Below are 25849 nucleotides of genomic sequence, written 5' to 3' on the forward strand. Positions count from 1 at the left end.
TATTAATCATTCTGTTTGGAAAGGAATAGTGATATTTGCTTGCTAAATCCTTTTTTGTAAGGAAACAGGACTGATAGAAGCAATCCCTGTAGTGCACAAAACATCTCAATCACACCACTCATTTCTAGTTTGAAGTGTTCCCTTGTTAAATTATTGGACGGGCAGCTAGATTAAATGGACAACAATAATTTACATAAAATTTTGTGAAAGGCATTGATGAGAGCAAGGAGATAGGACTGAGAGTGTGAGATGAGGAACGTGGTAATCATTTACTTAGATGCAGACCTGAATGAAAGTGTTGATATACGTACCAGCTCATCAGCTTCCATTTGTTCTGCCCAACTCCTTTTTTTTGTTGCTGTTTTACAGTATTTTTTTCTTTTATATACTTTCTCTTAAGCCTAAAGAACAAAGGTGTTTCTTTTAGTTTGCTTTATTTTTAATCTTAACTACCTCTGGCATTTACTTATTTTATGGACACCCTGGTTTTGCTTTTAATGCCTCCAGAATAATTCTACTCTATAAAACTTGCAGTTGTAGTGCAGCTTAAAGTAGTAGAGGAGGAAGGAAAATAATTTGTCACTTTAAAAATTGTGTGTATGTGTAAGTGTGCATAGATAGGGTTTTCTACATCATACTTGTGTTTGAATTTGCTCTATGAAGTCATATTAGTGCTGTATTGAAGGCAGAAATCTGTTCTATTTGTTATCTAGAATATAAAGCCTCTTCCCCAAATCCACCCACTACAGCTCTCTATTTAAAACCTGCCGGAGAGCTCGCACTCACACAGAACACATGGGGATTTTGACCTGAGGGCAGGCATATGATGAGATATAAGAAGTGTCTATATATACATATATAAATAAACCCTTTATTTTTTTCTCAAAACAAGCTCAGGCTTCTGAAACCCCTTATATCCTGTGAATACCATCTGACCCCATACCTTGCTCTGAAGCGGGGGCAAAGCTCTAAGTCAGCTCCAACACCAAATTTAAGCCATGTTGTGCTGGGTTCTACATTCAGCTGAGCTGTGACCATCTCCAAGGACAGAGTTTTCACAGCCTGCCTGGGCCCCTGTTCCACTGTCTGACCACTGTCCCTGAGACTACATTAGCTCAGAATTTTTCTTGCTGTGGTTTGTCTTCATCCTCATCAAGACTAAACACACTGGGGGCAGTGGTGAAAACCCAGAAGTGTCAGATCTGAAGGAAACAGTATATTGTAGAAGCTTTTAAACCATTTCTCCACCTGCTAGCCTCATTTTTCAGTTTTGCTGTCAGAAACCAGCTCCTTTCCTTCTCCTCCTATGATTCTAAAGAATGCCAGAAATCATTTTACAATGCTATGGCCCACATACTCTGTACTGCAATAAAGATTAAGAGATACCAGGTACACAGCTGCAGTTCTGAAATGCAGATGTTCTTGTGGAGCTCTTACCTGTTGGGTACAGGAAAAAAGCCAGCACAGGCCTTTTCTGCATTAGAAACTGGATTTGGTTGCAGCAGCAGAGTAAGTTCTGTAATGTGGGGGAGAAAGATGAGGTGGTGAAATTTGGAGTCAAGGGTGCGGGCAGTTCAGGAGACTGGAAGGGGACAGTAGCCTTCAAAAGGTCAAGAGATGTGAAGGGAGCTAATGATCCCTTTTACCTCTTTTACTGCTACTCCTGCAGGCTCAGGCTCAGCCTGATCCTCAGCTGAACTCACAGCTCAGTCCTTTTGCAGCACTGTTTCTAATGATGCAAGTATTAGCCAGTATCACGTGTTAGGTAATTAGGATGCTGTGAGGCAGAACAAGAAGAAATGGGCAAATATTTTTTTTTTATGTGGATCAGTAGAGAGAGATGGCATTCACATTTGCAAGTTTATTGTGCAGTCTTTTCATGCTGTTAAGCAACAATTACATCGAATGCTTCTAAAGTCTGAAATTTTCAAATTACTCCTAATATTATTAATGTATTTAACAAATATTAAGCAAATTGCTACAATCTCCTTTAAACATTATGCCTGTGATCTCATGGATTATACTTCATAGCATCACAGAATGGTTTGGGTTGGAAGGGATTTTAAAGATCACTTTGTTCTAATCCTCTTCACCATGGGCAGGGATGCCATCCAGAGATGCATACAAAGCAAATATTTTTCTGAATGTCATACAAAAAACCATTTTCCTTAAGGAGGAGCATCCCTCAAGATGATATTGGTGGTCCTACAACAAATTGAATTCACTTTACAAGCTCAAACCAGATGACAAATACCACCAAATTCCTGTGCCCTGAACCAACAGAAATAAAATTTTGTGCAATAAACTATCAATCAAGAGGTGGATTTACTTTAGGGAAATGCTGTGCAGCCAACTGAATGGTAATAATTAACATTTCTCAGGAACCAAAGAGCATTTGCTTTTAACAGCACATAAGCTACAGAAGGCTGCTGTTTACTGACTGACCATATATGATAAGAAGCCCCAGAAAAACTTCTTAGGATGCTATCAAAAGCAAAAAATTGAACATATGCCCTCCTCTAGTTTCATGCATGTGCCACTTATGCTAAACCACCTGCTCTTACACTAGCAGCAGTTTAAAGAAGAAGAAGGGAAGTATACTGGCAAAACAACACCAGCTTACTATCTTCCACTCCTCCCATTTTTCAAGAGATGATTAAAATATTAAATCACAGGACAAAAGCAATCAAGAGAACTGTAAATGAAGAAATGCTAAAATGTAGAGAATAGTGTGCACACTGCAGGTAGCACTGCCCTTTCCTTTCCTGTGGGAAACATTTTTCGTATTTCAAAATAATACATAAGAGATTTTAGTACTGCACTCATACAAACATTTTAGAGGTTCATTTTGACATAGTTGTACTTTTATTAATACTTTTGTCTGTGTCAAGCCAGGAATAACATTCCATAGATATTAATACTCTAAAAGCATATTTCAAGTGGGCACCAAGAAAGTGTATTGAAAAGAATTCCAACTCGCCTGGCAGGAGTGTAAGCTCAGTCAATATTAGCAGTAATTCCATTTCAGCAGAGCTAGAATAAGAAATTTTAAAGCTATTTTTAAAAAATCCCAAACATTGTGATCACCTGCTTCAATTTTTCACACACTGCAATCCAAACAGTCTTCTTAAACTACAGCATGACCTTTCAAAAGGCAAGCAATTTTGATTTAATGAGTTCAACTGATGAATAATTTATTGCAGCCTTAATTAGGCAGCAAACTTGCAAGGCCCATGCAAAAGCAACTACTAAGAACACAAGAATAGAACCCACATACACCTGTCTCTCAAAACTGAAAGTTTGGATGTACCAGAGAATAGTTCCACTTCTGTCTAATTCTCTCTTCTGAGTATTCTAAGTACTCTCTTCTAGTAGTTCTTAGCGAAATGCCAGCTCTTTATGTGACAAACTCACAGACACACAGCAAGAACAGACTCAAATCCACTGTCCACAGATGTGGCTTGGGTTAAACCATCACAGAACATCCTCTCCCAACACCCAGTCTTACCCAGACAGGCTGGCTGCAGGCACATGCCTGGTCACACCAACAATTTATGTTTTAGTTGATTATAGAATTGACACATTCCACCCTAAACTTTTCCTTTAATAGATTTCTTTAAAAACAGCTCTTCCTCAAGGACACGAGAGGTGGCTCAGAAAAGCACTGAACAATCAGGATTGTTTAGGTGATGAAGTCACAGCTCCTTCTGTTGGTATGAGCAGAATCAATTCAGAAATTAAAGAGCTGCTGCTATTTGTTTTAGTGAAGGGTCTACTGGGGAGCAGATGGTACCAACCCCAAATCCCAGGAAATCCAGTTCCACTACTACTTGAGGACAAAAAAGCTAAAAATAATCAAAGTAAATAGTGGATTTTAAAGATTATTTTAAACTAAGTGTTACTCAGGATTACTATTCTACCACATTGTAAAGAAATAGGAAAGAGGAACATGAAAAGGATATGGCATGATAACTATTTATATCCTGAAGGGTGGCACAGTATTTTTATGGGTATTAAGCTCAGCTTCATTTACACCAAATCTTCCTCCCAGCTGGAAGTGCTAAAGAGGTATCACTTCTGTTCTCCTCCAGCATGGATCTGTACACACTTGCATCAACATCCACATATGAGAAAAGATAAGGAACAGCTTCCTACTGAGAATGATCTACAGGGAAAATTTTGCCAATAACGGTGGAAGTACATTCCTGGGTAACTCACAGATGTGGAATCCAGAAATGAGAAGTGTTAGGAAAATGCCACTGAAAGCAAGAATTACTGACTTTCCCCCCACAACCCAAGTTAAAAAATAGCTAATTAAAATTTATAAAGTCATCATACATCTGATAACTATTTTTCAAGATTAATGACATCTAAATACATTCAACTTTCAATAACTAGCAATTTTTGTCGTTATTAGAGAATAAGAACATTTATATTTATAGTCAGAAATTGGCACATTTAAAATGTTATGTGAGCTGAGAAATCACTTATTCTAGAAGAAATACCAAACCAGACATTATCTTCCATCTCTTAGAAAATAAGAAATCAAATATATACTTTATCAGAACTAATAAAGAGGTTAAATATAAAGACAACATTGATATCTACAAATCCTTTTGGAAAGAACTCTATCAGGGAATGGAGAAGTCTATAGATTACATTTAAGGCCAACTTATTTCACCAATATTAAATTCACACATAAACCTCTCCCCTCTGCTCAAGATTATGGGTTGAAGCTGGAAGGCAATCTCTTCATTCATATATTTTAAAGATATATCACATTAAACTGCCCCAAACACAGAAAATCAACATGCTGAATTTAACACTGCCTCTAACTCAGTGACTTTATAGCCATCCCATATATTGAAATAAAGATATTAGAAATTACCCTCTTAATAGTTAAGGTTTTCTAATACAGTAACTAAAAGAAATAAGAATAAGAAACAGCAATTTTTTACAAATGGAAAGTTTTACACAAGTGATTTGCATTCATTTTTCTGTCTAAGTAATGAAAATACTCAGCAGTCAGAAAAAATGCCATAAAAATGGAATAAGGCTAGATTTAAAAAAGCTTTAGTTTTCAGCTAATGTTCTAACCCAAGTGCTCACAGGGGATGAGCTTTAGCATATTTCCTTTCACCCCCAAAGAAGCAAAAAAAAAAGTACAGGAAAAATAGTTACATTCAAAAAGCTGTATTTTATTGTTATGGCAACTGATGTGCTAAAAATAAAGAAATAAAGTTGTTATGGCAACCAGAATTTTAAAGGCAGTCGAAAGTAGAATAATCAAACATTCTGCTGGCTCAAAATGTAACATCTATGACTCAATTTATGGAAAGAGCTTCAGAGACAAATAGAGGTTGGGGTTTTTAGGGGGGATTCTGCTTTAGAGATCACAATTAGTACAATTCCAGAGGGCTCTAAGGAATTCAAGGGAGCATCTCAAGGCAAGTAGAAGATGACATATTGCAGGATTGACTCACAGTAAATAGGAAGAAACAAACACATTTTTCCACTTATTTAATGTGCTAATGACCTTACCTAGAGCCAGAAAATGTACCAGGGTGCCCAGAGAAGCTGTGGCTGCCCCATCCCTGGAAATGTTCAAAGCCAGGTGGGACAGGGCTTGGAGCAACCTGGGCTGGTTCCTGCCCATGGCAGAGATTTAAAAGTTTTAAAGTTGAGATTTAAAGTCCCTTTCAACCCAAACCATTCTAGGATTCCATTGTAAAGGTTACTTAATAAATTTAAATTACGTACTGAAAAGTTAGGAAAAATTAAGTACTGAAAAAATGTATTTGTCTGAAGCAGCAGAGTTCTGTTTGTATGCATGGAATCACAAAGATGCCTATGACTACAAGATGATAATATCTTTAAATTTCTGATACATCCTTGATGATCATTACAGGGCTCCTAATTATACAAGCACTTTCACGACAACTCAAGAGAACTCCTCTCCTATCCATTATTTCTCAGACTGTCAAAACTGCTACTTCTATTTAAAATTAACAGAACTGTGTGCACCATGAAATATTCCAAAAGCCATACTGAGACAAGCCTAATTAATAATAAGCAAAGTATTTAACAGATACTTCAGGAAATTATGACTAGAAACAGTAACTTGTACTGGAAATATTTGCACTTAAACCATGTGCAGAGCATGTGCTAGGATCCCACCATAAGCTGGTATTTTAACACAGCATGTGCCTTTTATTTTGGATCCACTGCACTGAAAATCAAGGTTGCTACTAACAGTACTTGTAACTCTTTTCTGACCCACATGAAAAGTCCCTGACCACTATCCACAAGATCTTTCAGTGAGCAGAACTAGCATGGCCAAAAACACAGTTCAAAATCAGGTTCTTCACTTGCACTAAATGGAGAAGAACCAGATTAATTCCTTATTACAGCAAAAAATCAGACGTACACAGGAAATTCAAATGATACACAGGGCTGTGCAACAAGGCTAACACCGAAAATTCAAGTGTATTTCTACAGTTTGGCTTCCCCAGATGCAGTACTAATCCTTGAGGCTGGATACACAGTTAACTCAGCCCCTCTCAAGCATCACGTGAAGCTAGCATTTCTAGAAATCCAAATTACGTGGCAAACATCTCATGTAATGACCAAGTCAACAGCTTCTGCAAAGGAAACTCCATGTACAACAGTCATTCTACATACATTTTCAGGAGTCAGGATAAATCTTAGACATGGGAATATCAAGACTTTAAATCCAAATTTCAGAAGTATGTCCCTCCTTGGGCTAAAGGAGCCTGGCTGCCTGTTTGCAAGGCTTGTTGCTGACTCAACCAGACACTGCAGACAGTCCTGAAAAGACAACCAGCTCTGCTGCTCTGAGCTTTCCATGAAATTAGCTTCCTCACTGTGTAACAGCCCAAACTTAATCAAGTGCGTGGCTGCCTGAAATATAGTTTTGAGTTCAAAAAAAATGAGCAGACATCCAAGTATTACTCCTTGACTACCAGCTGTGTAAATCCACTGCTGGCATTCAGCATCAGTATTCTTGTTGTACCAGGGGCAGCCATTCTGCCTTGAACACACATACATGCATATAAAAAAGCATCACCAAAGAATACTCATTCTAGAATTTGTGAGTGAATTTTATCATTAATGTGTGTTTATATACTTTCAAACACCCATTAAAGAAGAATTGGAGAGTCTTCACAGAAAGGAAGAGGAAATCCTAGACAAGTGACAACAAAGAGCAAAAGAGCTTTCTGGAATTACATTTATAAACTCATGAAAGAAAGGGAGCCTGGTTCCAAAAAGCACCTCCAATTCCTCTGCCATACAGGTACCAAAAGAATAATTAGACTGTATAATTAGTATAATTACATGAACATACCTTAAGGTTGCCTCCATCCATTCTGCTCAGCCCCAGCGCTTGCTCCCATCTTACCCTGACACCACACCTGAACAGTGAATCTCTCTGAGAGAAATGGGGGGGAAAGAAATTTTCTAAATACAAATCCACAATTACTGTGACTAGCCCTGCAAATGTTAGGTAAGGGTATAAAAAAGAGATGGAACATGCAGTAAAAGAACCCTCCTTTGGCAAGCACGCTCTCTGAAACTGCAATCCCCATTAACAACGATTTAGTTTTAACCCAGGCTGTATCTTGTCAAAGATACAAAGTCAAAAAAAAAGGTTGTCTTTTGAAACTGGATTGCTTTGAAGACAAACCACCCATATGAAGACAGCTTTGTCCTATGCAGGATATGATTAAAATATGTGATGTTCCATATCATCAGCATTTGGTTGTCAGTTTAATAAGCAACTGACTAAAACCCTCAGCAAGAAAAAACATTTCCAGCTGCCAAAGTATTGGTCTGTGTCCACAAAAAACCAACATGAAAGATCGTTAGAAAGAGTATAATGCAATAGCAGACTGCACTCAATCTCCTTCTGGTTAGTTTACCTCAGCAGCTGCAAATCTGCTTGCTGATAGGGCACATGACTTAATTTGTATGACCATACTCATCAAAGGGGAAAAACATCCTTAATGGATACAGACTGTAAAGAAGATCTACAGGTTTCTAATCTCTTTTGAAGTGATTACTGTAAAATCTACCTTAATACTAGCTCTGGCCCTTAGAAGAATATCCTACGGAACACACAAATAATAACCCTGTCATTTGGGGTTTTATCATGAAGACGTCATACATACAGTAAGGTAACAAAAAGTTCAGAATTCACTCCTATATCAAATTCCAGTTTGGATTTAAGTGATGTATTCCTCACTTCTGTACACTTTAATATTCCACACGTGCAGCTCAAGCCTTGCTGGGTTTGTTACTATTCCAGTTGTTCTGAACTGCTGTCCACATCTATGGTAGACACCAATGCTTTAACAAAGCGTTGATCACCAGTACTGGTGTTAGCAAAGGCACTTTAAGAAACTTCAAACACCCTATGTTTGGATTTTTAGTGTTCCTCTCCAAGCATTTAGAGCACTCTAATTTTTATAGCATCAAACATTAACATACTGAAATCAGCAACTAATAGTCAGGAAAAGGTGGTTTGCTCTCTTCAATAAAGGTATTTTAAGATCTTTTAAGCACCAGTTCTGGAGTGCTGCAGCATCCCGAATGCCAGTTATGCAACCTTTATTTGAAAGTGGAGGCCAGTTAGGAAGAAGTGGATTTGAGAGGAAAGAGAAATACCAAGAGCAAGTGGACTGCCTCAAACACAATTATCCCCCAGCAATCCCAGCTCTTGCAGTGGACACAGATACAACCTTTTGCTTCAGGTAAGCAGTGCCCCGTGCTAACAGAGATCATACACAGAATTCTATAAAGACAACACAACCTGCAGGAAACTTCTAAAATGATCCAGTTTTACTCAGGGGTGGAGAAAAGCATGCTTTAAAATGTCTCTACTACAGCTGCTCTTTCAGCATTAGTATCATTACTGCTACAGGAAAACAGAACGCTGACGAACAAACCAACGTTGAAATTCAGCTGGGATACCTATTTATGTTTTATCTAGGAAGGAATATCAGGGATTTTCAGTCAAGCTCTGAGGTGCCAAGTACTAGCAGCTCTTACCACACTGCGAGGGAACAGCGAGGCAGTGACACATCCCAATTCCATCCTACTTAAAAACCACTTGTTATCTGCGTCAATATTTATATATCCGGAGCTTACGACACTATTTGGTGTAATATCAATTCTTCCAGTAACCATCATTTAAACCTATGCAGGCTATAATACTGATACACCCTTGGTTTTATCACTGTTTGAAATGATGGGCAACTCTGCTCCCCTGGTTTGCAGATAATGGATTATAAAATCACACAAGACAAAACAGAATACAGACTCCAAGAGAGCACGTGCAAATCTCATTTCTACTCCACCCTTCAGTATAAATGTGTCAATTGATGTGACCTTTAGGGCAGAGAGGTCATACATCACCTCAAGAGCCAGGAATTGTATCATGGCTGTTACTTTAGTGTTCTCCTATGTGGTTATATATGGAAAAGAGACTGCAGAAAAATTCTTAATGCAGCAGAATATTGCACAATTTTATGCAGGCCCTGAAAATAAAATACTACTGGCGATATTTTCCATCTCAAGTATCATACATAAACATTAAAATTTAGATAACATAATAAAAATTACTAACCTATGCCCCTCCTTTATTTCCTGAAGGGACCTGTCATTAAACCGATTAATTCCTTTGAAAATGAAGACTGAGCATAAGATTTTCCCTTTCGTGCACACAAAATTGAAAGACTTTCTCCAGATGAGTGCTAAATGAATCAACACTTAGCAAATTAAATTCACCTTAGGGACATTTTATTCCTGAGTTTGTAAGAGTAATATTAACATGTGCTGTGGAACTAGGGACCCTGGTACATTTATCATAAACTAAACCTTTTATCAGAAGTCTGAATTTAAATGAAGCTATTTAAAGAATTAAAATTGTATCAACTTCTACTCTTCAGAGACAATAATTTCCCGATTCCTAATAAGTATTTTCAGTTCATATATACTTTATTGTCCCACACTGTCACAGCACCACTAAAATAATTCCAAATAGTAACTGTCAGTACCTACAGACCAGCTTATACCAAAAATGAAGTTTGCCATCACTCCAATCAGCATGAGCTGATTTGTCTCTAAAAACCACATAAAAATATCAAGAATCTACCTGCCATGAAATTAATTATCTCAGTTTAAGAGAAGAGTTAAGTAACAGTCATCCTATCATTACCCTTTAAAAAAAAGGTGGGGAAAAATAAAACCTAAGAAACTACCTACATACACTGAATTTAAAAGAAACAGGAAACTCAGAACAAGTGATCAGTTCCTCCACAATTATTTTGCCTAATTTCAAATGCCTCATTCAACAAGCAAAGTCACAGGTATTAGCCCCTTCTCTTTTCAGTCAACTGGAAAAAAAAATCACATTTTTATTATAATGATCATTGATCTTTATGTAATAGGATCTTTCATAATTGCTTAGCATACCACTATGCCATCCTTGATATCTATTTCCTTTAAAAGCCAAAGGGAGACAACTCCTAATTAGTAAGGAGACGAAATAAAAATGCAAAGAAAAATCCTATTCCTCTCTACAGAGGCCTAAACTCCCCCATTTTTCATCAGGACAAACAGATGCAGCATTCTGAACACAAATATTTCCTGCAAAAATACTCTAATGTTTCACTCCATTAGCCAGCCTGCTGTGGCAGCTGGTACACAGTCATCTTTTTAATTAGATACCCTTACTGATTAATTAGTCTCAGAACACTGAGCAGTGGATCCCTACTTGATGCCACTGGGACAAAAAATATTCCTCTTCCCCTTCTTAGTGCTAACTTAACATCCTTTGGTATTACTGCAAATAACAAGCTTGATTCATTTTCTACTCACACTAAAATAGCCTTCTCGTGTAAGGAATTCTCTCAATTCCCAGCTAAAATGTTTCACATAAATTGGAATTGCTTCATACAAATAAAATAAATTAAAAACCTAAATGAACAAAACCACACAAACGTGACATCAAGGCACCAGTTTCAAAGTCAACTGCATTTATCTTCCTTGGATAGAAACAGCGACTCACTTGTGATCTCCTCAGTTTTCCTTTTACTAACTATGCAAGCAAACTTGCAATAAAAATTAAAAAGCCAAATAAATATTAAGCGTGAAGCAAAGAAGCAAATACCTTTTCAAAATTTTAAAAATAAATAGATTTCTGCTTTAGGTTTACATGAAAGTTGATCATCATTCCTTGGAGCTCAGTTTGAAGACACATGCATCAAGAAACAGATAATGAGAGTTAATTCAGTGCATGGAAGATTGTGCACATGTTTAAACGTCAACAATAGTATTTGCTCTTTTCATCTATCCTATTTGTAACTTTTAATTTAGGACAAGGCACAATTCCAGAAACCCACAACCTGAACTTTGAGGGCTTTTTTCTTTTTATTTTAAAAAAGAGGATGTGTCCCATACAAATTGGAAATAATAATACTAGTCCAAACTGAACAGATAAACTACATATACTAACTCTAAATTGATTAATTTAATCCAGCCCCAAATTCAATCCATTTGCTCCACCTTCTGCAGCCATGGAAAATACTTTCCCAGAATTGCAATTGCTCACCATTGCATGAGAATTATACTGCTGGAGTTGTGATACCCCTGATTCATGCCATTTTCAAATTATTAAATTAGTGAGATCTGTTATTTTCATGATATGGCAATATTTAATCCCCAAATCAATACCTCTCAGAGCTTGGACCAATTCTTAGTATTTTCACTCCTGTGTGCAGTGACTTTAAATGTTATTGATCCAGACACAAAACACCAAAAAATACAGCCAGCAGAAAAAGCTGGTTTTTGGCCAAGTCTTCTGAAGCCTGACCCTTTAATTAGTTATTATCTCTAACTCTTCTGGGCACATGCTCATATTGCCAAAGGAAATTATGACAATAAACAAATAATCTTATTTTTGGTTCTCTTGCCAGTCATTTGGAAGGACAGCCATTCAATCTTTCTTTAAGTCCTTCGACTCAATGTCACCACCCAGTTCAAAACCGGGCATTCTCATTCCTATACAAACTTTCACTGCTTTGAGTCAAATGATACTACCAACATCTGCTTTATCTGAGAATAGGCTTCTTTTCCCAATCTTAATTTAAAAATAATAATAAAAAAATTCAAACAAGTTTTGCTTCCTTAAACCACGGCAGCTGCATTTAAATTAAGTCTATATATGCTATTAGATGAACATACAGTTCATTTCTTAAGGGAATTACTGTTGTAAACTGGAAGCCTTGAATAAATCATACACTTTAGAATCAGAAATGCTACCTTTAAATAGCCCACCCAAAAGTTTTCAAACTACAGAATGTGACTGACAGCCTCCTGTTTCTGTTCTCATTTTACTTACACAACTACATGCAGCCCTGACAGGAAAGAAGTCTCACCCTACAAATTCAGCAGTGAGAATTCATACAGGAATGAAGCCACCTAAAACAAAGAAGCAAAATTCTGATAATAAGCAGTGTAAGACACAATAAATAAAATATCTGTCCCCATGCTGATTCAGCAAGTATTTTAGGCTAAGTTGCCCCACCACTGCCATCAAGTGACAGCAAATTTCTACTCATTTACACACTGAAACTTGCTCTGACAAAGCCACAGAGGGGCAAGGGGAGCACGATGCTTGCAGGAGACAATTGTCAGTCACTACAGTCATAAATAGGCTACACTGTGGCTTGGCACCCATCAGTTTATCAGAGCTCTGAATACACCTCATCATGGAAAAATTCAATTGAGTCCCTGGAGAAGAACCAGCAAAGATGAAATAATGTCAAGCAGGCAGGACAAAACACTCTATCAAATGAATTTACCTCAGCTTGTGCCCATTTTTCTACTTATATTCTTTTAACAAACAGATCGGACATGCTTTTTCAAAAGCTCTTTAAGTACCAGTATTACCCTTTCATTATCATAGGCAGATTTTTTCCACTCTGATTTTATTTTCCTTACAATAATTACATAAATAAAAATACACATTTATCCCTACTGATGTATATTTGACTTCCCCCTTCCTGTCATCACTGTGAAGAACCCATGGCACACACACCAGCTAGGGAAGTAAGGCAGATTTTGATTGTCATACAGAACACATTTACATCTATGTCAGAAACGAAGCAGCTGACAAATCACAACTCCTACTCTCCAAAATTGTATGCAAGGCCTACTATTGTGGTCCAGTCAAAATTCCTGAGCAACTCATGGTAATCATCAAGCTGGAACACTCCCTTAGGAGACCTCAGAGAGTGCAAGGTAGTGCTTGTCAGTACTTGTGAGAACAGAAACATTTCTTTCTCCTTTCCCTCCTGAACTCCAAACTCACCTAGAGATGGGAAATGAACACTGATTTAGGGAAAAGGGAACACAGCTCACCAGATCATTCTTGACAGACTGCTTGATCTCCACTGCACAGGACTAGAGGACATGAAGGCCTTTGGAGAAGTAAGTGCAGCACTGACTTTTCTAAATGAGACATTTTATTTTGCTTTCAATGATGAATTGAGACTCTAAAACTGGTCACAAATTACCCTCTCCTACAGAACACACTGAACCAAGCACTCCTGTAGCTGAAAAACACTGCAGCAGGTCTCAGAGCTCTGCATTCAGATGGTTACATATAGTATAAATGCACACCCAGATTTCTTAGGTGATGGGACTTAGAACTGGCCAATCTAACATAGCACTGCTGCACAAGACTGGAATAGAACAACAAATGTGTCTATATCATGGTCTCCAAACTAAGTTTAAATGCTGAGAGTCTGCTGTCATTCAGAGTATCACAAGGCACACACTGGCCTGCCAACAACACAAGTCTCACTAGTGAGCACAGTTCCATCAGAAGTTAACCAGTAACACTGTAGTAAAGTCAAAGGTTTTACCAGATTTCTCTCTGTCCCCAGAAGAGGCAACCATAAATCAGGTTTTCAGTACTAATAATTACAGGTATTGAGTTCATCTTCCAAACTGTGACAGTATCATGGTAGAGATTTTTCTAGTGGTCACCAGTGCCCTTTTTCTCACTGAGGTGCTGCAATTTCCAATTTAACCCAGGATGAGCAGGGAGAGCAGGCTCAGAGGAAGGATCTGTCACCATGGGCAGCATGGGACAGAACCTCAGGGACTGCTCCAGGAACTGGACAGCAATGGGGAGCTGTTTGAGGGAGAGAGGTTCTGGGGGCTTGTGGGATGGCAGCAAGCAATGGTTCAAGAGTTCAGAGATGTTTGTACCACCTCCTACTTCTGGTACCGAGTCCACTTCATTCCCAGGACTGCAAGTTCAGAGCATCTCCAGCTCTCCCCACTTAGGAATGGCTCAGGAACAGATATGTTCAGGGAATATACTGCTGAAGTGGTCAATGTATCCACTGACACGTCCAGCTTCCAGAAGAGAAACATCAAGCAGAATGACCAAAATACAAGGAGACAATGAATTTGTGCAAACATATACATAAACTGAAAGAATCAAGATGAAAATGATGGGTTTGATGGGAAGAATAAAGAATTACAGAAAAAATAAATTTCATGTTGTTGGTAGGTTAGGATGGTAGCATACAAATAATGCATAGAAATCAGTTCTGCTTTCTCACACAGGAGAAGCAAGTGAATAGTCATTAATACCCAAATAACCCTGAAACTTAATATTATTATGCTATTATTAAGTTATTATCAACACATGTAAGGTAACACTACAGCCAAGCTTTTACTAGTATATACTACTAAAATACTTATTCTCCTACTCTCTCGTACTACTAAAATATATTTTCTCCTACTCTCTCTGATTAATTCACATTACTGACACGCCAAAATGAAACTGAAAAGTTCTGTTCACAGACATAAATATCAGATAATATTTTTTTTTTTAAATCAGCTATTTTTTTCTGGAGCATCCCATATTAACTTTTCCCAAAGACATGACCTAGCTTTGCTATGGCACAGGCTGTCTCCTGTTAATTTCTTTCATGAGTTTTTTACTGCCAAATTACGTGATCATCAGTAGCTTAGACAGATTAGAGAAGAAGTTTTGTCATTTCAGAAGGAAAATTATTCACTTTAGAAAAAAACCCCTCAGTTTGTATAAATGTTTCAATTGAGCATAGGATTTAAATTTTTCATCGGTAACACTGTAATATTTTGCATAAAATACATATCACTGCAATATTTCTGTAGTGAAAAGGCCAAGTGTAACAAGGTATTTTTAAGGCACAAGGCCCCAATATCAAGATAAACCTTGCATTTTAGAAGTTTTCTACTCCCTCCTCCACCATGAAACAAACATCTTTCCCCCTTTTGGAAAGCAGGAGCAAATAATGGAGGTGGCTTTAATGCAACATACAGCTGACAGATGTCCTGAATGGTTTCTAAGGAAAATATACCACAGCTACAACATCAAAATGAAGAATTTACAGTATCAGAACATTCTTCCTTCTTGGTAAAGAAAAAGAAGGCACCAGGACAGAAGTTCTCACTGCGGGGATGCTTCTAAACTTCACAAACATAATTAATTATGTCAAATTAAGAGGAAAAGTAGCAAAACAACATGACAACATTATGAAAGGAAATGTTGAGTAACAACATCTACCCCAGAATTTCTGTATGTACAGACAATTCATAAGCCAGGTAACAAATTCAGCACTTGCTCTGAGCAGCATAGAAAATTCTTTCCATCCATTTCTGCCAGTAAAAGCATATTTGAGACTGCTGCTCTTCTCAGAGCTGTTAACAGCCCTGCAGCAGCAGAGCTCCAGAACCCCAAATGCTGGGATCACCTCTGACACTGCACAGAGCCTGTGCTACACAACACAGTGCTCCTCCCTCTTGCCATCACAGATCTAAGATCAAACAGCTCCACAGACTTCTCAGAATGCTCAGTGACTGCACTAATGGACAAAGAATGGGAATTGATTCCCAAAAGGACTCTCTTCTCAGCTCACCCATACAGCAAGGACACTGGTTTCCTGCTAGGTCAAAATGTTTTTAACACGCTTTTTTAAAATAAACAACAGAAGAAAGAAATACTCCATTTTGAGCCATTTTGTCTGGGTTTGAGTTTTTTTAAGAATTGAAACTTCTTAAATTAAGACATACATAAAACAAACTTTTGAAAAAACAAACTGATGTATGGGAGTTTATTAAAAAAAATAACCACAAGCAAACACCTGAACAAGATGATGTTACTATAATCTCAAAAGAGAACAGAAAGCTAAATGTCAAGCATTACTATAGATGTAGGTCAGCAATTTCTACTGCTAATGCCATGCAGCAGGTACCCATGGCAGGAGGTAAAGTCACATAACCACAATTTCAGTGGCTCAGAACAAGCCAAAGTGTTTCATTCTTCTACTGCCCTGCCACTGACTAAAACTGCTGCCCAGCAGAATTAATCTTAACCAAAGGAAAGTGAACAAAGGAAGGAAAGAACAAATAATATGTCCCTTACCATTGTGATGAGTAATCTGTATTTATCCAGCATTGCCTGGTTGTCATGGCATCCTGCCAGCAACTGCCAGATCTCTGCCCTCAGTGCCTCTGGAACACCACTCTTCACCAGAGTGGACAATCCATTTGGTCTCACAACAAGGTTATTGTGCCTGAAACAAAGATGATCATTTGCCTGTTATACTTCAACTACAGGAGTCAAAATAAAGATTAAAAACATTAAAAATCTTTAAAGTTATTCACCACAACAGAGTCAGCAATTCACAACACAAACTTTTCTTCCGCTGGTTACAGTAGTTAAGTGTTTGTCAGATGGAAAGCAAAAACTCTGCAAGGATTTACAGTAAGAAGCTGTGGCAAAATGTAGTGATATCCAAATTTTCTAGGTGTGAAGACATTAATGAAAATTAACCATAAGCAGTTGCAGAACCTGAACTAAGCTGGCTAATGAAGAACAATTTGAATTGAAATATGCCATCTGTGCAGGCAATTCAATTTAAATATTTGTTCAACATGTATGTCTTAGGTTAAGAAAAATAAATTAAAAATAACAAACTGTACAGAAAAACAAAATGTGGAAAAGAAACAGAAGACAATTTTAGGAGTACTAATATTAAGACTGAAGTTCTAGTTCCACCCTTCATGCCAAGAGTATGTTCCAAGTCCCACAAAACAGGAACACTTGCACACATATTTGTACAATCCCACTATTTCAAATAAATCTGCCTGTTGGTCTGAGCTGGTGCTTTACTGTCTGGTTATACACACAAACAAGAAGAAATGTAGGAACACAAAAATCACTGAATGTGCACAGTATTACAGAGCTTTCAGTCACAGATGCTGAAAAGCTCTTTTGGAGATAATAGCATTTGCTGATCCAGATAAAAGAACTCTTACACTCATGACAATTTTCAGAGCAATGCAACAGAAGACTGCCCAATCTGATTTTTGGCTCTTTCTGCTGTAGGAAGTGCTGTGCTCTCCAAGTGCTATGGACCACCATTGTGTCACCCAGCTCTCCTGGTAGCAGGGTAGGGAGAGTGGCTGTTTAGCCAAATGCCAGCAAGCCATGATTAATTAAATGACCTGCACTTTCACCCTGGATATGCAGTGAATGTTTAGAGCACTCATTCTATGAAACAGGTCATTAGGACATGAACAGATTACCACTGCTGTTTAAATTTAAAACATACTCCAGCCTATTTCTTTTTTCTATGCTTTGGGGATGATAGCCTCATTTTTCCAAATGACCTGAGAATTGAAAAGAGCGTGATTACATATTCTTATTCTTTAAAAAAAAAACAATTATTTTTATTCTTAAATATTCAGTGCAGTACAAGTAATTTCATCTTTACCATTATCCCTCACATACCCAAATAACAACTAGTTCCTTTTATCTTTCTCAGTCCTTTTGCAGTCAGTCACATTACCCTAACGGTCTTGCAGTGGGAAAGAGCTAGAAAAACAACCCAATATTCACAGAAATATTAAAAGCACTAAACACTTGACTTAAAGGACTTGCACGGGCTCAGAGGAGGCCACAGAGATGCTCCAAGGGCTCTCTGCTATGGACACAGGTTGGAATTGCTGGGGGTGTTCAGCCTGGAGAAGAAAAGTGCTCCAGGGAGACATTACTATGGACTTGGAGTACCTTAAAGGAGCTTATAAAAAGGAGGGAGAGAACAGGGGCAGATACTGACAGGACAAGGGGGACTGGTTTTAAACTGACACAGAGGCCAGGTTATATGGGTACTGGGGAGAAATTCTCCCTGTGAGAGTGGGGAGGCCCTGGCACAGGGTGCCCAGAGAAGCTGTGGCTGCTCCTGGATCCCTGGAAGCATCCAAGGCCAGGTTGGGGACAGTTTGGAGCAACCTGGAATAATGGATGGTGTCCCTGCCCATGGCATGGGGCTGGAATGAGATGAGCTTTAAGGTCCTTTCCAACCCAAACTATTCAGTGATTCTATGACCAGACACTCTAAGCAATTACAGAATTATGACATGCATGTTGAAGACTAAATATATAGTAAAGACATCAGAAAGTTGAAGCTCTTAACAAAAGAAAGTTTGGTTATTACATGGATCTGGTCATATGTGTTATGTGAGAAACAAAGAAGGGGTCCCCTGAGGACTGGGCAAGCTGATCAAATGAACAGCTAAAAAGGGACATTCCCACAGAAACCCAACAGGGAAATTTTCAGCACCAAGGAAACAATACAAATAAGGCAACAACTAACACACATGCTGCAGCACCATCCTGAACACAATCCCAACTGAGAATTAAACAACCAGACTTTACTGCTTCTGTCCTAGATTTGTATTTTATGGCAGAGGTAATACTTTAGCAATACGAGTCCATGCTGGACAGCATTACTAATTTCCATAGCAAACATTCCAAGTACTGGATGGCTCTTTGGGAAAAAGCTTGTGCATCCATAATCCTTGCTCCAAACAACAGAAGTGAGCTTAAAATAAAACCTAACTTTATCCTTCATCACCTGGGGAGTCACCATTCATGGATGCTGACATCTTTAACTTGTTACAAAATGTTGCAATTTTTCACCTAAGAGAAAAATCAGCACACCAGTTCCCAAAGTGGAAATACTAATTTTTATTTATTTACTTTTTTTACAGTTCCCAAAGTGGAAATACTAATTTTTATTTATTTACTTTTTTTACAAGTACACAGATCTTCTAGTGGCATATGGTGCAGGTTTTCAACACACTAGAAGATTTTATTTCAATTTGTTTTTAGTTTTCAATTCCTTAACATTTCTCACCTGTTACTCTAAGTTTTGTTCTTAAAATGTAAGATAACACTGTTCAAGAACTAAAGCAATTTACACATTTGAATTTCTCTCCAGAGGTAATATTGCTTGAGACACTCCTGAAGAAATGTCTGCTTGTCTTCAAATATGGTGGTATCTCCCATTTCTCACCCCATTTTAAAATAATTTTAAGCTGCTTTAACTACTAAACAAATCCCTTGATTTATGTTTAAGTTATGTTAGGATTCCAAAAGTCTTAAATGCTTCATCTTGTTGATTAGCGAATTTGAGTAACCAGAAGAAACAGTTGGATACATGAAACTTAAAACCATGAGCTGTGGGTGTCTTTTTACTTCAGCATGTTCATCCACAGAGTCCAGGTACGTGTCAAGGACACAGGGTAAAAAAGAGAAGAATCAACTGACAAATTATTTTTTTAAAAAAGTTAAATTGAAAAGTATCATCTTCCAATCTTGGATCTCAGATTAAGGTCAGAAACTTGGGTGACAGAATAGCAAAAAAACAGAAGAAGAGGGTTCCAGGGGGAAGGTTCAGTTAAGCTCAGGAAACCCTTGTGATGCCTCACCCAGAAAACTTTGTGTGAGATCACCATACAGATGAGGTCAGCAGTAAGAGGCTGTTTCTCCAAAACTACAGAGTAGCCAAGCAGAGGGAGGAATTGCCCAAATAAATCCTTAAGATGTTGTTCCTCTCTCTTTTTGGAGTTAGGAAAAGGAAACAGCCAATTCTAGATGAAGGGCCTCTGATTATTTTTGCTGCCAGCAGCAGGAGCTATTACTTACACAGGGAAAACCAAGTAAGTGGTTCTGGCACTTGCTCAGGTCTCTCCGAGGCAGCAAACAGACTTTTCCCTCTCTTGGCACAGTATGCACTGCTACTGAAGCACTTAATTAAACAGAAATAACACTGTTGAGAACATAGTCTACGCTTACAAATACTCTTAGTTTTATTCACCAAAACTAAGCGTTCCAGTGAGGATTTGGTCTTTCTAGATTCCTTTTCAAGTACTAACACACATCACATTAACAAAAATAGAAAAAAAAATTGCTTCCAAACAAATGAAATGTACACCAGCTGGCATGCATGGCTTAGATGGGACACATGGGAGTTGCTGGGTCTGTCCTATACTGGCACTGAGTCTCCCGAGGATTTAACAGCCAGCCCTAAATTACCAGAAAGTTCTGTCTGTGAAGACTCACACCTGCTATGTGAGCACATACAAAAACACTCTCAAACACCAAACAAAACCACATCTTTGCACATGCTACAGGAAAGATTTGTCAAAAAAGCTCCCAGTTATCTATACCAATCCCCTTTAAATTAAGTTTAAAAACTACACTTTAATGTGTCTTGCATTTTAGTTTTTAAACTGCATAAGCTGAAGAATTTCAAAGCTCCTGCTCAGGAGCATATGGTGTCAAAAACCAAATAAAAGGTTAATATCTAAAATCTAAAGTAAGAAATTAAGCATTACCATCTCCCCAGTAACTCTCCCCAGGAATACAAAATCTTCTCAGGACAATCCTTTGACACATCACCAGTGCCACTGGAAAGTTCATTATCACTCTCTGTAAAAATAAAGAAAAAACAAGAAAGCAAAAGCATGCACAGGTTTACCCAAGAGCACAGACACTAACGACATATACATACAGGTGTTAGACAATTTTTTTCTCATATATCAGTTTTAAAAGCATAAAAAGATACAAAATTTTAATGGAATCTTAAAGAATGTTTACCAGACTTTACCAAACAAGTGTATTAATAAAGTTATCATAAAGTTTAAAAGAACAGGACTAGGGAATAATTCACAGCAGTGTTACCAGAGACAGGACTGGGACCCAGAAAAGCATTATGTGAGAAAAAAAATTCAAGACTGTAAACTCTCCATTTAATGAACTTTCACAGTATTACCTAAAAGTCACATACACTCCAGACTTCACATAAGGAGAAGTCTCTGCTAAATTATAGTAGATAATGCTACTTCATTACACCACGTCCCTTGGGCTGTCCTGTGGTACCCTGAGCTCAGGAAGCTTTCCCTGAGCCAGAACATGTGTTTTTTTTACTGAAGTAGGTTCGTGGATGAGCAGAAAAAAAACAAGACTGCGACATTAAAGGTCATCCTCTCAAACAGAGAGGATTGCTTCAAATGAAAGCTCATAACTATTAAGAATAAAACAGTTAATATGACTAACACCCAAACCCAGAAGGGATCATGTGGGCCTGGAATAGCATGCTTTAAAAACCATCCAATCCAAGTGTTCATTAGGATTCCAAGTGCCTCACGGTCCTGTGCAGCTGCCCACAGTAAGCTGATAGTCTAACTCCATATGGCAAGTCCTTATGCAAATATGGTCTTGCAGTTATTTGGACTTCTTCCAGTTTCTTCTGAATAAAATACTGATAAGAATTAAACAAGTGCAACTTCCACAATACCAGATGCTGACAGGCTCCAGCTTTCAGTGTCTTTAGCAGGAAACACATGCCAAAAAAAGAGACACAGCAGCAGCCTTCTTATCATCATTACAGAATCCCAGAATGGTTTGCATTGGAAGGGTCTTAAAGCTCATCCAGTTCCAAAACCCCTGCCTTGGGCAGGAACACCTCCCACTAGCCCAGGCTGCTCCAAATCCTATCCAGTCTGGTCTAGAACATTTCCAGAACAGCCACAGCTTCTCTGGGCAACCAGTTGTCTTCAGATGCTGCTGAAGCCACGGATAGTTTGATGTTAGAGCACTCCAAGGCTGCTCTTGCCCATGATCTGAACTGTCTCCAGAAGTTAAAATGTAACACAAAAAGAAGAACCAAAGCTACATCTACCCCCCAAATCCCTTCCACAGCTCTGTCACATCTTGTTCCTATCTAATATCCTGAATTCCCTCAGGTGCATTAAACACTTCAACTCCAGCTTTATGTTGATAACATAATTCAGGTAGAAGAGGATCTTCAGTACTTGTGCAATTACCCTGTTAACTCTTCATCCTTATAATTCTCATTTCAATTACAGATTTCTAATTTATATTCTCAGAAGTTGTCAGATACAAGTCATTAATAAAATATCATCAGTGCTTGAATTTGACAGTGAGCTGTGAGGACAAAGGTAGCATACACCGTGTTTCACGGACAATTAACAGCAAAAACGCTGCCCCAAGAGAAGCATATCAGAAATCTCTGTGTTTCAAAATGAACATTACCTTGGTGAAAGGCTTCAGCTTGGAACCTGTTTGCACAGCTTTACAGCTCCCAAATATCAGCCTAACCTCCATTTAAATACTTCCCCATTACAATTAAAAATAATCCAAACAAAATAACTACCCACCCTCACCACAAATCTACAAAAAACTTCATTTTCCCAATCTTTTGCATGCATTTGCTAGACCTAAAGATGGCAATAAGATCTAAAACCCCCAAGTTTATAATTTTAATTAAAATTTTATATCACAGTGACGGGTTTCCCAGTAACCAAAGGAATCAATTGTGTCCTGAGGAAAAAAATGTATTCAAAGACTCAGCCTCCCTCTTAAAATTACCAAAAATAGTGTAAAGGCAAATTTCCTCACTTACCACACAAACATGGTAGTAACAAACAGAAAAAAAAAAAAGAATTAAATGCATTACGTTTGTTTAACTGTCTCCTCTCCTGAACTGCACAACTGTGTCAGAGGGATCAAAAATAAATGCAGTCCCTTCTACTTCCTTCCCATGGAAAGAAGAAAAAAAATTGAGGAAACCTCTGAGATGAGCCCATTTGCCATTCAGAGATACAAGGTAGGTTAATGACATTGGTATGTATTAAGAATCTCAAGAAACACAGCTGACATCAGGAATTTATCACAAACCACAATTTCAGAAAGGTTTTATGCATTCAAAGTAAAGGAAGAAAATTTGGCAGCAAATGCTTAAAGGAAGAGATTAGAATTTCCCTGGAGAGACTGGAGAACTACAGCACATCTCTACAAAAGTTAATGTTGAAAATACAAACAAACTCTGCAGCCTGGAATGAAATCTGATAAAGATGACTAAAATCCCTCAGCAGACTAAAATCTTGCAAAATGTACCTACACTAAATCCTTTGAGAAACAAAGCACAGTAGCTCTTTTGGGATCCAAACCTGAGCTTGCCAAGAAATACTGACATCAGCCTAAAGAAAGAAAAAAAAAAAACACCTTTATTTCTCACTGTGCTGGTATTCTGGGCAAAATTCTTCGAAGTTCTACAGGAGACCAGTGTTACACAGCAAACACACTCCAGTGCTTCAATCAGAAAATTCTTTCATCTGGAAGGTTTGGCAGTGTTTGAAATGTATTATTCAGTTATACATCAGAAAATCTCAGGCCTTAATCAGAAATTACAAATGCTCACCTTCAAAAGATGCTAATGTCAAACTTCCAAACAGAACAGGGCAAAGGAAAGACAATAAACAGCCTTAAAAACCCTACTTTGTTTCCATTCTAAAGAGTATTTACAAATTCTAACCTCTTAAAGCATTAAGGTATAAGCTAAGAAAAAGAAGATGCCATGGGAGGGATATTTAACTGTAGATGTTTTTCTCTGAGTACTTCTACGCTATTTTTTCCACATTCCATAACATCTATAAGCCAGCAGAATTTGCCAAGGCATTATTTAATCCATTATTCTGCTGGGAAAACCACAAACTCCTCCTTCTAAACGTTCTGTGTATTGCTCCTTCCTCCTGTATTTGCCCTGACCTCTTAGAGCCATCAACTGGACAATAAAACTTAAACTGGTGGACAATGGAAGACGTCTCACAGGAGCAATTCTTGGGGTTGCAAATGTGAGTACACACAAACAGGCTTTAAGACCACCTCCAGAGAACAGTAAGTTTCAAAGGTTTCCTGCTTTGTTTGGAATTGCAATATGATTCACAAAACTCACAAAAAGGTCATGCCTCATGAATCAATTTCCTGAATTTAGAGCTTTTTTTAAAGCACGACCGATCACACTCGCGCAGCAAGCACTGCTCTGTATGGTATCAGCAATGCAATAATACCTGGGGCTGGAAGAGGCCTCTGGAGATCAGCTAGTCTGATCCACTCCAAGCTCTAGCTGGATCAGGTCACTCCAGCACCTGAGTGAGAGGTGTGCTGCTCAGCTGCCTTCACTATGACAAGGTACTGGTGACTTGTTTTCAAAATTTTGTCTGCTGAGATCTCCAAATAAATCTCTGAAAAAGTCACTTTTTATCCAGTTTGTGTTCGGCCTGTCTTGTCACAGGAGGTTGTTCTGTCACTGATACAGGACTCAGCATTTGCCTTCATTGAACTTCCCAAGGTATTGCTAGTGCCTTTCTCCAACCTGTCCAGGTCCCTCTGAGTAGAAGCCTTGCCCTCCAGAGCACTGAGAAGTCCCCTCAATTGCTGTTGTCCCCACACCTGCTGGAGGTACACTTGGTCTTGTCACACGGGTGACTCATAAAGACATTTAACAGCACTGATCCCTGAAAAAAATACCACTACTTGCTGGCTGCCAGCCAGACTTTGCAGCACTGATTGATTTTTTTCATCCCAGCAGTCCAACCAACCTTCCAAGCACCTCATTTTCACCTTGTCCAGTCCCTATCTCACTGATTTAATGATAAGGACACTATGGGATGCAGTGCTGGAGTCCCTGCTAAAAGCACGGTGTACAGCACCCACTGCCTGTCCCTGGCCAACAGCACAGTGACCCTGCCACAGAAACTGATGAGGTTGGTCAAGTCCTTGTCCCTCATAAATCTATGCTGGGGGCTCCCAAAGATGCCACTGGACATTTACGTGTTCAGAAACTACTTTCAGGAGTATTTGCTCCATAAGCAGTCCCATAGATTAAGGTAGATTGATTAAACTGGAACGTCCTTCCGGCACTTGCTTCTTTTGGGTATTTGCCATTTGTATGAGATGAATATGGAAGTCTGCACAGGTATCTCCTGGGTTGGGAGAAGATCCCCAAATATTAGATTTTGCATGTAATCCATTTTGTTAGTGTACCTACAGAGAAACAAATGTATAAAAAGTCATCTCTCTCAAAAACCTGCAGGAACACTCAAGAACAAGCTAGAAAGTGAATCTAATAAGAAAGAAGATTGGCAGTCTATGGATATACATGATTTTGTCAGTTCATTCCAAGGATTTTACTGCTCTTTTGACTGTATTTCTCAGCTCAAGCCTAATTTTTCTAGCCTGCACTTTATGCCAATTACTTTTTCCTCCTAAACAATTTTTGCACATCTCACTTACAAAAAAAAAAGAAAAATCTTAGCCTTTATTGTTTCTTCTCTAGGATACTCTACTCATTTCCCCAAAGGACAAATTTTCCACACTTCTGCTCATTTCCCGTTTTCTCCTCCAGTCTGTATTTTTTCTTGATGAGAGATGTTCAAACAAAATACTGAGGCATCCAGTGTTCAAACCAGAAGAATTACACACACAGTAACTAGCATAAACAAATACCCCACAAGAAAAAAACATACAAAGAGGAACACAAAGTCTTGACCTCTTCTTTCCCATCTCTTATTTTGACAGTCCAGGGTATCAAATAGAGGTCATGCTCAGAGG

General features: G+C 38.2%; 1 protein-coding gene across 4 annotated transcripts in view; it reads right to left on the reverse strand.

Annotated features, from left to right (window-relative positions):
• Nucleotides 1-25849, reverse strand: part of RABGAP1L (RAB GTPase activating protein 1 like) — a 212692-nt gene that overhangs the window by 162304 nt on the left and 24539 nt on the right. For all 4 annotated transcript variants that reach the window (XM_062497174.1, XM_062497171.1, XM_062497173.1 and 1 more), the window contains 2 exons: nt 20770-20863; nt 16508-16658 (listed from right to left, as the gene is read on the reverse strand). In XM_062497174.1, the coding sequence (XP_062353158.1) occupies nt 16508-16658; nt 20770-20863 (245 nt within the window). The remainder of the gene's footprint in view (nt 1-16507; nt 16659-20769; nt 20864-25849) is intronic.

Source organism: Cinclus cinclus, chromosome 8 (genome assembly GCF_963662255.1).
Source record: "Cinclus cinclus chromosome 8, bCinCin1.1, whole genome shotgun sequence".
NCBI classification, from domain to species: Eukaryota; Metazoa; Chordata; class Aves; order Passeriformes; family Cinclidae; genus Cinclus; species Cinclus cinclus.